This window comes from Melopsittacus undulatus, chromosome 6, assembly GCF_012275295.1.
Source record: "Melopsittacus undulatus isolate bMelUnd1 chromosome 6, bMelUnd1.mat.Z, whole genome shotgun sequence".
Classification (NCBI taxonomy): Eukaryota; Metazoa; Chordata; class Aves; order Psittaciformes; family Psittaculidae; genus Melopsittacus; species Melopsittacus undulatus.
Window position 1 is genome coordinate 68,404,484 of NC_047532.1, and position 18,175 is coordinate 68,422,658.

The 18,175-nt window shown below is 44.0% G+C and overlaps 1 protein-coding gene across 2 annotated transcripts; it reads right to left on the reverse strand.

The window, feature by feature from the left end:
- Positions 1 to 623: 623 nt before the first annotated feature.
- PLEKHB2 (pleckstrin homology domain containing B2) lies at positions 624 to 14,564 on the reverse strand. 2 transcript variants are annotated; one of them, XM_034063882.1, is made up of 8 exons: positions 14,415 to 14,564; positions 11,078 to 11,125; positions 10,330 to 10,482; positions 9,469 to 9,571; positions 8,330 to 8,369; positions 4,883 to 4,972; positions 3,630 to 3,744; positions 624 to 2,983 (listed from the first exon to the last, which is right to left on the reverse strand). In XM_034063882.1, the coding sequence occupies exons 2-8, from the start codon at positions 11,112 to 11,114 to the stop codon at positions 2,847 to 2,849; spliced, it is 675 nt and encodes a 224-aa protein (XP_033919773.1). In that variant the 5' UTR covers positions 11,115 to 11,125; positions 14,415 to 14,564; the 3' UTR covers positions 624 to 2,846. The 2 variants fall into 2 exon arrangements, with proteins under 2 accessions (XP_033919773.1, XP_033919774.1); XM_034063883.1 differs by having other exon boundaries at positions 11,078 to 11,128; positions 14,415 to 14,494.
- Between the last annotated feature and the right edge of the window lie 3,611 nt (positions 14,565 to 18,175).

The following is an 18,175-nucleotide window of genomic DNA, read 5'->3' on the forward strand; positions in this document are numbered from 1 at the left end:
CAAGCGGCCATCCCCATGCTGCTGCTTTGTGCATCAAGACATTTCCACTTCTGTTTCTGCAGTGAGATCACAAAGGCTACAAGCACCTACAATAAGACTGCTCTCTTGATTATATGCTCTGGCAGAGTTTTGTACACTTGCTTTCTAGCTTCTAAATGCCAGTACTAACAGGATAGAACAAGTAGCTCCTAATTTTTGTAGAAAAGCAGCCTATTGTTACTAAGATGGAACTAGAATCTTCAGCTTCAATTTGTTACCTTTTTCCCCTGGAGAAGGGGTAGGGTTATTTTTTTTAACGGAGATTTACTTCAGTTTGAATTTTTAAAAAGAGCAATTCTTGCTTTGAATTCAACATAGGAATGTTTTGCAATCAGCAGAGTCTTTATCTTATATACTTCACTGGAAGAAACTAAGGATCTAGATGCAGTTACTTTGTGAGAGAGGAAGAGACTCCATGTTCCCCTGCTGTGATCAACAGCTCTTCAAGAAACAAAAAAAAAAACAAAACCAAAACAAACCCCCATAAACCCACACAATAAAACTTTGAGCTTAAAATAAATGACCAGCTGATTCACTTTGATCTATTCTTTCACAATTACTATGAAACTCAAAAGAAATCACAACATTGTTCAATTGTTTTATTCTCTCTCCCCCCCCTTACAAGCTAAGTATCACAGAGGAACAAGAGGACATGAAGGCATTTTGCAGAACTAGTTACATTGCAAAGCGCAAACTAAACAGCAGTGTAGACCTGTAATCAGCTTCAGGGTTATCTCAAGGTTTAAAAAGGGTTGAAATGTTTGTTCACTTAAGTTCCAGATAGTCACAGTCTCTTTCTGACCTCCAGGGTACCTGGCCTCTCCGAGAACTTCAGTAGTGTACTCCAATTTCTTGTGGTTTGGACTAGCAATAGGAAACTTTCACTTTAGTCCTCTTTTGAACCTCCAAGTCCTTTCAGTACATACCACTGGCAGAACATATGCAGCTTGTATTAATCAGTGAAAAGACATGCATGCATATTAGTGTACAGTTCTGAGCCAGTTTCTTGTATGATATTTACATTCCTTGGATTAGGCCCACTCTTAGTAATGCAGCCAGGATTACATCTGTCTGTTTACTTCCGATGATTTCAGTTTGTTGAGTTTGTCCTAAGACTCATGAAAGCTTAGTGTTTCCCCTGGCTGCTACCCAAACTCTTGTCCAAGACCTCTATTCCTTTAATACGCAGGATAGACCCAAGACAGCTTTTGGATGAAATGGAAAAGCTTGGGGGCTTGATCTAAATTTCCATGGGTGAAAGTTCTCATCTCTTTTCAGCTTTCCTGACATACCTGAAACTCCATGAACCTTAAGGAAATTAACCAACTTCTGAAAGCATAAGAAAGACTTAACATATTAAACCAGTATGAATACAGGAAGCTGAAAGTGGAAGTATAAAAATAAGTCCTCTTACTATAAACAACTCATTTAGGCACCCTGCCTCTTTTACCTGAATAAGAAAGCATGTGCATTTCTTCAGAGTTTTCTTTTCCCTGCCAAGCGCAGCTCAGCATGGATTATAATAGGATCAGGTAACAGGCCACATAATATACATAACAGTTGCACTCCAGGTTACACTCCATAGCACAGCAGCTTGCAGAAGCACATTGTGTAAGGAACCAGTCAAACAAGCAAAGCCAGCCAGGTTCCTTGGAGTGTTTTCCTTAACAAACCATGGAAGGAAGACAAGACCGGCTGAATGGGAGGGGAGAGTGTGCATAGAACAAACCCAGGCTCAGCTGTGCTCAAAACTAGCTGCAGATAATGAACCTGATTTGGTAAACCTTGGAGGCTAAGAGGCAGATGTATTCTAGCCTCAGCAAGGCAGCTGATATCAAAGTGCCTGTGTGCAAGGTCTGCTTGTGCTGTTTGTCTCTCCGCTCTTGACTGTTACTGTCTGCAAAGGGGTCCTGATAGGCCCAACAGGGCAAGGGTTGTTCAAGATAGGTCTCCTGCAGACTGCAGAACAATAGCAATACATTGGACAGTGATCTCTTCCTTAGCAGTGCAGTTGGTACAGTGTCTGAGGTGACTGTTCTACAGACAAGGAAGACCACTTTCAAAACCAGAGATCCACTACTTCCATCTGACTGGAGAAGAGTGATTCAGGATAAAGAGGGAGGTGAAAGAACAAACATTGGTCTTCCTTGCTACTGGGCATTCACATTTCTGGGAGAATAAAACAACTGAGGAGTGCTGCCACTTCTTAGTGGTTTGCTTATACGTTCTCAAAAACAACCTCACCTGGATGGGGTGAGAGACAAGTACATGACTCCAACTAAGAAAATACACTATCATCTGCAGGAAAGTTCGATAACAAAAGTCCTCAAGCATGGTATGCTACCTAATGCTAAGGAGTTTCTGCTGAGCTGTGTGTTTGTCCAGGGAATGTTTAGAGCCAGTAGTACATACACGCTAATACAGGGTTCCTTTAAACCACCTATCTGGACCAGATTTTAGATCCCCCCCAAATCACCTTTTTTCCACTGAAATTACAGTAACAGCCTGTTCATAAAGCTAGTGACTGCTACCATGTTACACTGGTGCTCATATTGATCCTCGTCAGTACAAATCTTTGTTAACTCCAGCTATTAGAACAGAATTCAAGAGCAGCACATGCCATCTCCAACCACTTAACTAAATGGTGCCTTTAGACTCTCCTTAGGACAGTTAAGAATCAGTTATTAAGATGTCACTACTGAAAAATAACTATTGCATTTCTTAGAGTTTAACAGTAAACAACATTGCCAATATATTATTGCACACAGTAAAGGGTTTTGGAACTACAAAGATAAGGAATGGGTAATCTAGAAGACCCAGAATAATGATCCCAGAGCCATTCCAGTTGCTGCTCCAGCAAGCATGCCCAGTGCAAGATCTCCATCGCTGTCACGGTAACGCTCTCGAATGATGACATGGTTTGCAGGTGGCTGCCCATAAGGTCCTAGGTGATATGAGATTGTTAGGAGGAGGGCAAGAGAAATGTCTATCTTAATACCATGTGTTGCAATTTCAAAACAGGCCCACTATTTCCCCTTCTTCCTTCGACCGATGATGCCAGCATGCATGGAAGGAACCAGTTACAACCATGCTTTGGAAGTGGATTTACCTTTGAAACTTGCGCTTAATTCTGAGGCCATAGCTGAACATTAGTGTTGAAATAATTAAGCTAGGTATAAGAGGACAGATGAATGAAAATCTCCACCAATGCCCAATATGGAGTAATGAATCAATCTTGTTCTGGCTCTTCTATCTTAGAAAACATGCTGCCTACTGTAGTTGAGAGTTCTGTGTGCTTCTAAGAATTTACAAAGTAAGTTAAGTTAGGATCACACAGGGATGGTAACTTATGTTGGGATCACACTGGGACGTTAAATCACTTGTACTAAGTTAAATCACAAATTTCACTGCATTTGCTTTGTTGTGAAAGGTTAAGGGGTATTGGTTCTAGCTACATGTCAGGTTTCTTTCCACCACTGCTGTGCTGGAGTGGTGGGTGGTAAAGGATGGTGATTAATAGAATTCAAGACAGAAATACTAACTCGCATAGCTTCTACAGGAAGGTAAAAGATATGGTTGATATTGATTACCTTGGTATGGATACTGGTAGGGAACAGCATAAGCTTGTCCATTGGAGGCATAGAAGACTTGAGGACCAGGAGGTGGATACACACCATTGTACTGATCATAGCCATAGCCATAAACCTGGTGAAATTAAAAAATGTCCATTACAACAGTATTCTTTGCTTTCTACCCAATTACACATTTTGTTCAATTCTCCCTCATTTTTAATGCAGTCAAACTTCAAATAAAATACCCAGTGTATACTGATATAATCTGTCTACTCCCTTGAAAGGATTCAGAACAGCTGCTTGAAAAAATAAGTGCTCCTTAGCAGCATTCACTCTCTTCCCTTCCTGGATGCTGAATGGCAGAGGCAGGTTTTGGATCATCAGGCAGAGAGCCACAGCAGCCTTACCAGCTTCTCCTCTCTGCCCTCATGCCAGTAAGAGCTCTCTGGAGGGCTGTGAGGTAGGCAGGATCCCAAGAAACTCCAACCACCTTGTCCCTATCACAGTGCAAGTGAATGTCAGATTTGGGACAAATACTCTGTAGCTGTATATTTTGGAAGCAACTTTGTTCCCCAAAAGAGGAGGCCCACTACTAGCCCTGATACAGCTCCCAGCACCACATCTAGTTCTTAACAACTCTTTCTAACAGCAAGGGGCTAGAGCAGTACAACTGTAATGCAACAAGTAATATTACCCCAACTATCCCTTTGTGTTTCACTGCACATAGGTTACAACATCCAGAAATGCACAATGTATATAGGTTCAGCCCCAATGCTGCTCCTTCTCCACTGCAAAAGAACAGTGCATCCAGAAGCTAGTTATTGTGTTGCTATGACATCTTGGATACAACAAAATCCTTATGTGTTAAATGTGACAGCTCCAGTCATTAAATCCTATTTTTAAAACTCCTCATTTTGTATCCTTCCAGTTCTTACACAATGTGAAAGTGTAGTCCCACCTCCTTATGTTAAGAGCTGCATAGCCAGTATCTTTCAAGATCAGCTAAATAACTTATGCCCTGTCTCTAAGAAGCTGTATTTTCCAAGTTCTCTAAGCAGCTATCCTTTATCTACCTCCCAACCAAATCTACCTCATCCCCTTCAAAGAAAATCCATCTCAAACAGGAGTGACAATAGATCGTTAGTGCCTTTCTCTCCTTTTGTACAAACCTCAAAGCTGGATGTAACTGTGAAACTCACAGTTATATCCAGGAGTACAGTTTGAGTTCTTGAAGGACTAAATGTTTAATGCTTCCTGACTGAAACTCTTACCTCAGGTGATGGTGTGGCATACGCTGTGTAGGGAGGAGGAGCTGAGGAAATGGCTGTCTCATCATACATCACATCAGATCCCATGTAGCCCTAAACACCATGGAAAGGTAGCAGTTATCACCTTTTCCTACAGACACCCAGTTAGAGCAGCTCAAGGATTAAAACTGAATGACCCCAAAGAAAGAGTAACCTTCAGACATACTATGAATATCTTATCAAGCACTTCAAAAAGAAACTATTTGGAGAGCAGACCTGGAAGAATACAAATGCCACATCAATTGCTGGAAAGAGCCATAAAATCTCTTACCTCTGTGTGCACACACATGCACACATGTACACGCAAGCACACCAACCCCATCATTTCACAGCCTCAGTTTTAGAAATTACCCTCTCGTTCATCCTCTGTTTTCAGACAAACAAGTTTTCACAAGTAAGCTAGCTGCTTCCCAGTGCTCTAGAGTAGTATCACTAAGCTCTGCAAGAACAGATAAGAACACAAACGCAGTAGCCAGAAGTGGCACCTGAACATTATAGCAGAACACTGTCACAGTTCTTGGCCACCTGTCGTCCTGGCTGTGAGGCGGCTAAAAAAATACAGTACGAGAGGTGTAACTGTAAGGACTGGGGGGCTTGACTGTTTTTAGGGAACTACACTGCAAATGCCACCTATAATTCTGATCCTTTTTGAAGGAAGCTATCAGGCAAAGGTGATAAATTACTCTCAAAGTAAAGGTTGTTACAGTAGCCTTGTATTCTTGCATATGGTATTGGAAATACACAGTGATGTTCTTAGTGTCCTATTCCAAGAAAAAGAACAGGTCTCTTTTTTTCATTTACAAGTGAATGTTCCTATTGTCTCTTGTACCTGGACTTTAGAAAGACTTTCGAGGGCATAGTATGTCTATATCCCAGGTCAGTCTTACACTGGAGATTCTAAGGATTGCTTGAAACACATTTGAACTTGTGACACCAGCCTGCAAACATCTGTAAATGACATAGTTCTCAAAGCTGGGGTGATCGCCCTCCTATCCTAGTAAAGGCAGCGCTAGATGTTCGGTATTTTTGAAAGGTGTGTCACACAGCTAGAGATGGACTCAAACACAGTTACCCGATTACTTCAAGTCCTTACTGTAAATCTATAATTGCTTTGGAAAGTGCCAACTTATGACACTACTTGTGCAGAGAGCTACCAGCTCTACTTTCAGTAGCAGGGGTCTGCCTTGGCTGACAAAGGTGATGCATTGGCAAGTTTTGAATGCCATCCTATCAGGGCTGGCAGCCAAGTGTCAAAAGGCATGAAAACCAGCAGTTCCTAACTCCTAAAACCAGGAGTCACCATCTCCCACATAAGCAAGATAAAGCCCCCAAGGCTATATCAGACAGACCATGAGTGTCATGTTCCCTGCATGAACACAATTCCTTCACTTCTTATTTAACACCATGAAGCAGCATGGCATGGCTGCAGTCAGAGGCACTTCTGTCCAGGGCAGTCAAAACTATGACAAGCATTTGCTTTGTATTTTGACAGATCTTAGTTATATCATAAGACAGATGCCTCAGTACAAAAATCAAAAAAATCATACAAACTTCTTTAAAAGCCAGCATTTCCTCATGAAACAGGAACATCTCAGGTTGGTTTAGTCTAGCCATATAAGGAAAGCTAGTGCTGAAGAGTACTCGAGAAGGCAGTCTGGAGGAAAAAATACAGTACCCACAAGTGGATGGATGTGGTTCCCCAAAGACAGAGTTCTCTAGAGAACTCCAGGAGTCACAGAGAGAATTTTATGGTAACTGACCTCTTCACTCTCCGCAGCTAGCATGCCAATGCAGAGGTAATGTACTCTTCAGCATGCCCGCAGTCCCCTCCAAGAACCTCATGCTCCCCTACTCTCCACCAGAAAGCATCCCACAATGTAATGGATCTGCATTAACAAACAGCTTCTTTGCAATAAGCCTCCTTTAGCACTGTACATGTAGGCAGCAAACGCTAAGAGTGGAAAGTGAATTTTTAGTTGTTGCAGCTTTACTTCTTGCCCACAGCTTCAGCGCCACTTCCCTTACAGGCCAGCTTCCCAAACATTCACTTCCACACACAGATCATTCTCTGAAGTCATTCACTTCCACCCAGCATGTATGTGCCTAGACTTTGCTGCAAGGATGGCATGTGCTAGTGATTCGTCTCTAAATTAGAGTGTCATCAATTTGATAGGTGGACCACTTGGTGGATAAAGAACTGGCTGGATGGTCCCACTCAAAGAGTTGTGGTCAACGGTTCAATGTCCGGCTGGAGACCAGTAACGAGTGGTGTCCCCCAGGGAACGGTGTTGGGACCGGTCTTGTTTAATATCTTTGTCGCTGACATGGACAATGGAATTGAGTGTGCCCTCAGCAAGTTTGCCGATGACACCAAGCTGTGTGGTTCTGTTGATACGCTAGAGGGAAGGAATGCCATCCAGAGGGACCTTGACACACTTGTGAGGTGGGCTGATGCCAACCTCATGAAGTTTAACCATAACAAGTGCAAGGTCCTACACCTGAGTAGGAGCAATCCCAGGCACCGCTATAGGCTGGGCAAAAAGGAAACTCACAGCAGCCCTGCAGAGAAGGACTTGGGGGTGCTGGTCAATGAGAAAATGAACATGAGCTGGCTTCAGTGTGCACTCACAGCCCAGAAAGCCAACCGTGTCCTGGGCTGCATCAAGAGGAGCGTGACCAGCAGATCAAAGGAGGTGATCTTGCCCCTCTACTCTGCTCTCGTGAGACCTCACTTGGAGTATTGTGTGCAGTTCTGGTGTCCTCAACATAAAAAGGACATGGAACTGTTAGAACAAGTCCAGAGGAGGCCACGAGGATGATCAGGGGACTGGAGCACCTCCCATATGAAGACAGGCTGAGAAAGTTGGGGCTGTTCAGCCTGGAGAAGAGAAGGCTGCGTGGAGACCTCATAGCAGCCTTCCAATATCTGAGGGGGACCTACAGGGATGCTGGGGAGGGACTCTTCATTAGGGACTGTAGCGATAGGACAAGAGGTAACGGGTTGAAACTTAAACAGCAGAGGTTTAGACTGGATATAAGGAAGAAATTCTTTACTGTGAGGGTGGTGAGGTACTGGAATGGGTTGCCCAGGGAGGTAGCGAATGCTCCATCCCTGGCAGTGTTCAAGGCCAGGTTGGATGAAGCCTTGGGTGATATGGTTTAGTGTGAGGTGTCCCTGCCCATGGCAGAGGGGTTGGAACTAGATGATCTTAAGGTCCTTTCCAACCCTAACTATTCTATGATTCTATGACCCAGATCATTCTTCTCCCTGCCCACAAGCCATCATGCTTATGACCCTGTTTTTCTGTAGTAGGGAGGTATGAAACATAATTTTAGAAGTAAACTGCTGAACCACACATAACACCAATGTGTTGCTTCTCTGTCAGTATAAAGTCTAGCCAGTGCACTTACTGGGTTTGTCCTGGCATCCTGGAGAGCAATTTTCCATGCCCTGCAAAAACAAGCCCATTGTTTAGTGGAACACTGACAAAAATTAATACCACTTCTTATTTTTAGGTCTATTGAAAAAAAAAAGGGTTAGTAACTAGAGGTACTGCAGGAACACAGTTTAAGCCATTGCACAGGTCAAAGCCCAGTGATACTAAAATGAATGCAGAAAGGTGAGGTACTGGAATGGGTTGCCCATGGAGGTTGTGAATACTCCATCCCTGGCAGTGTTCAAGGCCAGGTTGGATGAAGCCTTGGGTGATATGGTTTAGTGTGAGGTGTCCCAGCCTATGGCAGGGGGTTGGAACTAGATGATCTTAAGGTCCTTTCCAACCCTAACTATTCTATGATTCTATGATTCTAAGACTGACAAAGAATTACTTTCTTTGCAGAACTGAGAAGGCATGAGGAGGAACATGAGAAGGAAGAGATGCAGTTTTTTAAAGGTCTTCACTGCAAGCACAACAGGTAGGTAATGTGCAGCCACACATTAGGATAAAGGAATAGGATGAGAACCAGGGAAGTTGTTTCTCCTGCCTGACCAGTTGCATCTGTGCTGACTAGACAGTGTGGGTCTTGGTGCTCTGTTTGAACAGAAGGTACATACACTTCACACAGATACTCCTATGCCATATGGCTGGGAGCATGCTCAAAGCACCACACATACTTGGCAAACACTGACGATAGAAGTTATCAAACTATATAGAGCCGAGCTCAGCTGAAAGTTCACAATAATGGAGTATTCTTCCTTTCACCACTGACTGGGATGTCCTTGAGCTATGCAGGGTCATGTACTGCTTGAAGAATGGGAAAGGTGAAAAAAGAACACCATCTGTTCAGCAAGTCTTGCATTAACTGTATTAATAAGATTCTTTTACTCCTCAGCCTTCAGTGTTTTCAGTGAGTTATCTTGTAGTCAGTTTGCATGAGCTAGATAACTTCTAAGAGAGCTGTATTTTTTTCACTGAAAGACTGATTTTATTTGCTTGAAAACTTTCTTAAAATGCTTCTCTGAATATATGAAGGTACAACAATTATTAGGAAGAGAGAGAAAAAGGTAAATGAGGAGAGGCAGCAAAACCAGTATTCTCTGGCAGACTTACAGGCAGTCATCTGCACTTTCTGCACAGAGGTTGACTGTCTTCCCATCACGGCAAACAATCTGCAGTAAACAATCTCTCTGCTTCCCTTCTGGAGGCTGGAAATCTGAGTCAGAAAAAAAGAGATGAGTGATGAAATATTGATAACCAGAATTTCATGATCACATTTACAAGAAGGGGGACAATTTATGCAAAAGGCAGGACAAAATAAACTAGGGCCAGTTGTAGCTGCCTTCTGTGGCATGAGAGCAAATTACAAAAGGAAATAACCTGTTCTTATTCTTTAGACAGTCCTGAAAGTAAGTAGCTTTAAACATCATTCCTAAGAAATTCAAGTGTTGTATGGCAGAACCAATTCATACTTAGCAATAAGTACTCTCCAACACTTGTGTCAGCATCAAGTGGAGTAGTAGCGAATGCTAGAAGTGAAATTAGTAATACTTGAAGAAAATCTGCTGAGGTTTCCATTTCTTGTCCTGCCTCTCACTCCAGACAGCACTATAATTACTCCGGTAACATTATAATCAGACACACAGGTTTACTGTGAATATCCCATTCTCATGTGCATGCCTGCCACCTGCATACACAGTACCCTGTCTTCACTGAATTTTAAAGGAAGTATCAAACTCTAACCTAATCTGTCATGTGATGCTATCATGCCCTGGGTGTCTGTAGGGGAATTTAATAGTTGGCTGGGTTGGGGTTTTTTGGGAGGTGAGTGGAATGGGTTTCTTTAACAACAAGAAAGTTGCACACTTCTTGGAGGAGTTTACTTCTGCAGTAGTGTTGTAAATGGTATGCTGGGAAGGCACTGGAGTTGTGAAGAATCTCTAAATACACAAATCCTGAAGGGTTCATTATTACCTCGACATTCATTCCCCACTCTGAGGTTGATGCAATGGATTCGCATGTGGATTTTATCTTCTATATCATGGCGATTTTGATCATCATAGAATATTAAGCGGCCATCAGACCACAGGTCAAACCAGTTCTTCTTCCAGCGCCGCAAAATAGTACCTTAAACATCAGACAGTCACTTTTGAGAGCACATATTGGGAAGTATTTGTGTCCTAGAGCTAACAAAACCAATAGATCCTTCACAACTGCCCCAGATACTCTGAGATGCCAAGCAAAATCCTGTACTAAAACATCCCCACTTCAGAATACTACAGAATTGGGTTCCATATTTTATCTAATATGCAGAGTCACAACTGAGTTTAAGTGCATAACCTGGTGCTTTAGTTCTGACTTGCTGCAAGAACAAGGAGAGGGCATGACTAATTGAAGACATTAAGGTGTCAGGTGAAGTTTCCAAGTCTCCACTTATATAGCACTAATTACACAGCAGCATCTGAAGCTGAATGCCAGTCAGATAACTCAGATATGGTATAACCTGCTTCCCAGTGGTATACCTGAAAGGTCACACAGAAATGCTGGCATGGCAGGTCTTTTTGTGAAGTGTGCTAAAGGTCAAGAAAACCAAACCAACAAAAAAAGAGAACAAAAAACAACCCATAGCTAGAGACTTTAAGAAAGACCTGGGAATTACTAAGTTGCTGTGATGTTAGATACACTGGGGAGAAAAGGAGGTAAACTGCCCACTGTGACTTACTTTGCCGGAGCAGCCATCCACTCTTCACAAATGCCATTGTTGCTGAATCTACTGGACAGAAGCAGAAGATGAGGGGGAGAAAAGCAGTTGTCAGTATTTCACAATCATATATTAGAAAGAGGCACTTCAAGATATAGTATCATATATTACAGCTGCGTGTATCTGGCTAGTATTGCAGGCAGACACAGCAGATCTCAGCTGAAGATACTCAGTAAGGCACAGCTAGTATGCTAGGACTTAACACATGTAACTGTAGCAATTCAACATGAATATCGGAGACCATTATTAAGTTTAACTGGAAAACACACAAGCTTACAGGTACCACTCTTGAAACATGGGGAAAAGACAGGCTGCAGTGACTGCTTCCTGAGTCACCACCAGTTCCTTGCAAAACTGTTCTCTTAGCATACGTGTGCTTCCTGTATTCCGCAGTCTTAAGTTACTAAGCACCCTCATTTCTTCCCTACCTCCCTTTTTCTGTACTTCCTCTTCAGTTTTATTTTTAATTCACGGGCTCAAAGTCCAGCCAAAACAAAAGCTGAAATAGTTAAACAGGAAGAAGAAAGCCAGTTTTATGACCTGTATTTCTTCCAAGTCATCACTAGCTTCCTCCAAGATGAATTGGATGTTTTTATTTTATAGCATAATGATGTAGACTGTTGTTCTAAAATGGATTAATAAAACCACAACTATCTGCATGTAACTGACCAAGAAAAGCAAGAACAGAAGCATTATAAGCCTCCCTTGAGAAGGCTGCCTTTTTTGTATTATTTGTGGGGCATGTAAGCCAATATGAGAGATGGATACTTAAACCTACCAGATAATTCTACTTGTAGCAGCATAAGGGGGGGAAGGGGTGGGGAAAGGTGGCAGAGCAGATTTGATAAACAGGGGAATTTATCCCAGACAACGAATGTCTCTAAAGCTGGGGAGGGGATGGAGGAGAGTTTTGTTGTCTTCTAGTAAAATATAAAGTTAGTAACATCCATTTATTTTCTGATAGATGTAAATAAGCCATCTATTGGATATTACTTTTAGCTGTGTGCTCTTCACAGTAGTGGGCAAATACTGTAACACACAAGACTGTAGCAGTAGGATTTCATATTGAAGGAATGCCACATCCAGAACAGGGTTGGCCGTGATCGTGAGAACCACCTCCAGTTGAAGTTTAAACTCCAAGATAAACCTCTTACTCTTGGCTTTTGTACCAGCTTGCTGGGGAAACAAACATTTAGCTGACAGCGTGCTGAAAGGGAGTGTCAAACTCCTACCCTGCTTTAATCCTGTCACCCAGTCCTGCTCTGAGGTCTAAGCATGCTGTTGTCACCTTCCTACAGAGAGACGGCTTCAGAAACAGAGGCCAGTTTATTCTTCCAAAGTAACAAAGCACTACAAAGGGCCTGAGCCTCATCCTCCCACCACCTCAGTATATGTTCTTCTCCCCCTAGATAATCCTTTACAAGGAAATAGTCTTCTCGTTCCCCATTTTCACAGGAATAGGTCTCTCCAATACTGTTTCTATGTCTTCTAGTTTGCCCATGAAGGTGAAATCACTGTATATTTCCAGAAGCCTTTCAGTAGTCTAAGAGCCAATAAAGAACTTGGGTGAACTTCAGTTCTGTTGCAAGTGCTAGATTAGGCCATTGAATGCTTGTTGCTGCCTTTAACCTACTCTTAATACAACAGCATCGTTAGATTTAATTTAAACACATAAAGAGGAGGAAATGAAGAAGAAAACACAACTCCTGACAAGTTTTGCCTATGATTACAGAATAACTCAGTCTCACATTACAGAATGGCTCGCAGCTACCTAGGGCTACAACAGCAAGAGGCTTCAGCTGCTGTACAGCACCTTACATGCAATCCCAGACACAACAACATCTTCCCAACACAGAGTTTAGTACCCCAAACTTCAGCTCTGCATAGAGAGCAAGGAATCACACAGAACAATCTGTAAGCACTGCAGTAGGAGGTGCAAAGACAATCAGATACTCTTATTTGATCCCTTTTAAGCACAAGACTCACTTGAAGTCTTGTTGATTCACAGTCAACCCACATTATGTTTAAAAGAATACTTGTAGAGATAGGAGATACTTGGCAAGACCAGTTGCAACTGAGTAGTATTGTTAAACTAGCTCAGTGCAACCAACATGGGAAATGGGATTTAAACAAAGATAAGTCAGTTTATCACCAACCTCAACAGAAGTTCCTTGGTGACTGAAATCTGAAAGTAGTAGCACCCTAAACTGAACACAGGTTAAGAGTAAATGCAGCAAAGTAGGTAGGGCTATTCCTTCCTGCTTCCGGGAATAACAGTTTTCCTTTGTCACACAGAATAAGTGGAATATCCAACAATCTATTCCAGTTCACTTCTTGTTCTCAAATGTGGCTGGCTGCTAGTAAGAGCAAACTTCAAGACAAATCAAGTGTTTCTACCTTCAGCTTGCAATTACTACAGCCATTTTGTTTAATGCAGTCAAACTAGCAATGGACCCAACTCCATGGTCCAGGCAGGTGGAAGGGGTTTAACCCCGGAGCTGAGATCCAGGCGACCAACTGTGCCTGCTGACACCTTGCTGTTACTTCATTCCCCAGATTTCAGGCTCGGAGGAGTGTTCAGGTGTAACCCTATTTGCCCTTTCCCCCCGTTAATAACAAAACAAGTTTTCTATTTTTGGAACTCTTTGACTCTGCAATTAGCTCTGTGCAGGCCTTTTTTCCATGACGCTGTCTTCAGTTTTAACAAGCCAATGGCTAGTTCTACAGAGAGATGCGGCTCTCAGTGCAGGACCTGCCCACGCGTGAGCGACTCGGTGTTCAGCACGGCCGGTTTGCAGAAGCACCGTCTCGCCTCTTCTCTGTCCCGCCGGGGACAGCTCCACCGGAATTCCCGGGTGCCGTGCAGGGCCTGGACCCGTTCCCTTCCCCTCTGCCCCTTGGGCTCTGCCTGGTCCCGACAAACAGCAGTGTCACTGCCCCGCCTTCCTCAAAGCACTCGGACGCTCCCTGCCCGTCACCCGCCGCCGGGCCGCGGGATGGGCGCGGCCGGCTCCCCACGAGAGGCCGCTGAGCCCTGCCCGAAACCTCTGTCCCCCGCTGCTCGCTCCCGCCAGCCGGGCTGACAGCGGACAGCCTGACCGCGCTCCCGGGGGAGACCCCTCCCGCCCCGCCTGCTACGGGCCCGCCGACCGCACCGGCCCGGCCTGCTCCGCGGCCCCGCTGACCTCCGCGTCAGGCCAGGCCAGGCCGAGCCGGGCTTCCGCTCAGCCCGGTGTGACCCACCGTCCCTCGCCGCCGAGCCCGCGCGGTGCCGGGCCGCCGCCGCCACCGCACCCACCTGCCGCTGCAGCTGCCACTGCCGGCCCTGCGCTCGCCGCCCGACCGATGCGCCAGCGGGCAGCGCCAGCCTGACGTCAGACCGCCGCGCTGCGCCGCCTCGGGTTCCGGGTGCCGCGGCACCGCGGGGGGTATGTGCCCTGCCGTGTTTGGGTGCCCCGTGCGTTCGGGCCAATGCGGACGGTGACCCGGCCACCGGCCGCGTCTGTCCCCGGCACGGCCCGCCGTGTCTTAGAATTTCAGAGGCATGTCCTTCTGCACAGGCCAGCAGGCGGGACAGCGGCACCCCCATCGCGCTAGGATACTTGGACTTTTTCCTTTCCTTCGTGTTTATGAGTATGAAAGGGATGTTTGCTGATGTCATGCCATGGGACTGCATCGGAGAATGGCAGGGTCCCTTTGTTCAAGCAGTCATACAAGTATTCAAGGGTGGAAAAAGCCAGCTAGTCTGTAAGCTCTTCTATGTAACAAGACACAAACTGCACCTTAGTGGTTCCTGCATGACAGCGCTAAACTCTCCTTGGGTCAGTGCTGCCCCCACACTGAAAAATCTATCTGATGGAGGATGCACTCTCACTAGTTAATCACCTTCACAATCCAAGTTGTGTTTTTCAGCCAGGATAGTGGCAGCCCCCTAACACTAATGCGCTTGGGCTTTTTTTTCTTCCTAGAGTGCTGTTCATGGCTGTAATGTAGTCCATGCTTTGATATATCTTTGAAGTACCATAAAAGTGGTGAAGGCAGAACAGAAGTGATACCAAGAGATCCTCTATCTGTCAATAGAACTGCAGGTTTCAGAAACAACCTGTAAATGAGATTTGTGTAGATCAAATTCTGTTTATGTAGGAGTCCTTTCACTGAGGATAAAACTGTTCACCTTTCATTGCTGAAAAGGTATTTTCAGAAACTTGTAGGTATTGGGTTAGAAATAGAAGGCAAGACAGTCTTTAGATGGGGGAGGGAGCAGTTTTCTTCTGGAACAAAAATACTCCTTGTGAGGATTTGGGGTCTTCAGTTGATCCTGCCCTTTTGTGTGTTGGCATTGTTCAGGGTTCATTAAAAAAACTTTAGTTTTCAATTAGGTTTAAAAGCATTTTAAAATTGATTGAGAAACTGTCGTGCTCTTTAATGAGTGGATGACCTCCATGGGCTCAGAACATTAAGATTTTGTTTAGTAGCTTTTTGGGACCATTTAGTCTACTGTATTACCTTGGGAACTTAGTTAAGGCTGTGAACCTAGAGCCAGGGCCATTGTCATGGAAGTTTTGGACCATTCAGGTCCTGTTTGAGTGTTCACAAGAAAGGCACAAATCCAGAAAACACCAGATCTTCACTCTGCCAGAAACTCAGGTACTGCTGGAAACCCAGGCAATGTATGAGGGTTAACATCTCATTCAATTCTGAAACATTTGAATGAAATACATTGGCTCTGCATTTGCTGATGAAAACTTCATCAGGAAGTTTTTAACTAGCTGTACTGCAGAACTGAAGGCCTGAGTCATAATACCCTGAGCAAAAGAACTAAAATATTTAGATGAATACTATTACAAATGTGGATTGTTTTGAGACTGTTTGCCAGTGATGTGTGTAAGTGAAGGCTTCTGTTGAAGGACCACCTTCCCTCTGAATCAGAACTACAGTCCAGGCAGGTCTCCTAACAGTATTGTCTTACATGTGAGGAGCTGAAGTGAGGGGCCCTGGTTTTTAAATCTCTTTGGGTTTTTTTTTTACTCACATTTTCAAAACATAAACATAAATATAGCAAAACATAACATGTCATTGCAAAGCATAACATATTTGTATACCATATCTGGAAGACAAAGTTCTCTTGCATACTGCACAAATACTCTGCTCCAGCTGGATGTAGCTACTAATAGACCCCAGCAGTGCACACTGTGCCATGTGCTTGAAGCCAAGGTTCCGTGGAGTGTGGAGGCATATTGTAATTGCAGACACACATGAAGGGCTCTGCCACTTGTCTTCCTAGCTCTTGTTAATCTTGAGAACTGGCGACGTGAGCAACAACCTACTGGTTTGACAGAACAGATAAGCATTTTCAGAGTAATTCAAGAGTTTAGACACCTCTGTCTTGGGAAAGTCTGTGGGCTGAGGCTTCAGAATTGAGAAAAGCCTAAGTTGCTTTTGAAAATGTGACATGCCTTTAAGCAGAACAATGTCTGATTAGCTTTAGCATACTTGACAGCAAGACTGAGAGACTTGCCCAAGTGCTGTGGCGGAGGTGGAGAGTGCTCCTTCTTGACCTGTAACTGAAACCATGCTTCCTGCCATTTGCCTCCTGGACACTGGAGCACTCCAGACACCTCAGTATGCTGCAGTGAAATGATCTCTTCAGGCACTTATTCCAGAGGAAACAGTGTGGAGAGTCTGCAGCTTCCTGGTGCAAGGCCAGTGTAGGTCTCCACACAGCAGATTGCAGAGTACACCAAGAATAACAGACAAAGCATCCAGCCAAAAGCCGAGGAACTTTCTGGGTGAGGCTCTGGGATTTCACTGTCAGCCTCTGTCATTCAGATCTGACTAAAACCAAACTGGCAGGAGAGAGACTACGTGCTTATCAGGCATCCCTGCAGGTCACGCCACTGGAAAGCCATTTCACTGTTAGCGATGTGGCCTTTTTGGCAGGAACGGAGTTTTGGATTTCACTTGTATTTGTAGGCAGTTTTAAAAAGCACAGGATTATCAGGGATGGGCTAGGTCTTTTGCAACTTGCAGAGAAATTTCTGTCTCATCACAGCCATTCTGAAAAGGAAAAAACCCTTGTGCAACACATTTCTGTTTTACACTAATAACTATGTTTGGGCATGACAGCCAGGCAGCATCAGTGGGAGTATTTCCTCTGAATTATCTGAGCTCTGACTCTCAACTTTACATTGGCTGTACTATTCCATCAGCATTTAAAGACAGTGCTGCATACCCAAGGAGAGAATTTGTACTCATAGCCAAAGACATTGCAAGGGAAGAGGGAGAAATCAGAAACAGTTGCAATCTATTTTCATTGAAGGGACTAAAGCCCAGGGACAGTAAGAGTTAGACACTGTCACTTAGGAAATCTATGCCAATGTGATGAAATTGATCTATACCTTCCATTGCCAAGTCACCATATATTTGCACTCTAAACAAAACTGTAGATTGCATATCAAGCTGGAATGGTCTGTCTGTGAATCTGACAGGCGTTCAATGTAATTCCCTATACTCTGTACCTAGGTTTCTCTCTTCTAGAAAGGCTGCAAAGGGTGGAAGTATATGCCTAGGCTGAACTAAGAATCATTCCTTCTCTCCCTCACTCCTTATGTGACAGCACAACAGTGATACAGGGTCTGGCAACGTCAGCTTTGCTGAGATAAACACACTGGATTTGAGCCAGAGGGAGATGTTACCTCCTTTTGATTCTTTACTGTGTCAGGTCTGAAAGTGTTTGCAGGTTGCTGTAAAACACCATCAAAGTTAAAATTGTTAAGATTTGTATTTGAAGCACTGAAAGTACTTCCCTCTGTTAATGTGTTGGGCCAGCACTGGAAGAGACAGCCCTTAATCAGAATGTAGTGAAAAATACTACTGACCATGCCTATTTGTGCAGTAACTGGTAAATCTAGAGAGGATAATGCTCTCCATAGTGTACGTTCCTTGCATATACAAAAGCTTAAGAGACAATTACTCAACAATTTCTATGTACCTTACAGAAAGCATTTACCAGAAAACAGTGATGGGAACAATCAAGCTCCAGGCATGGAGCCAGTATGC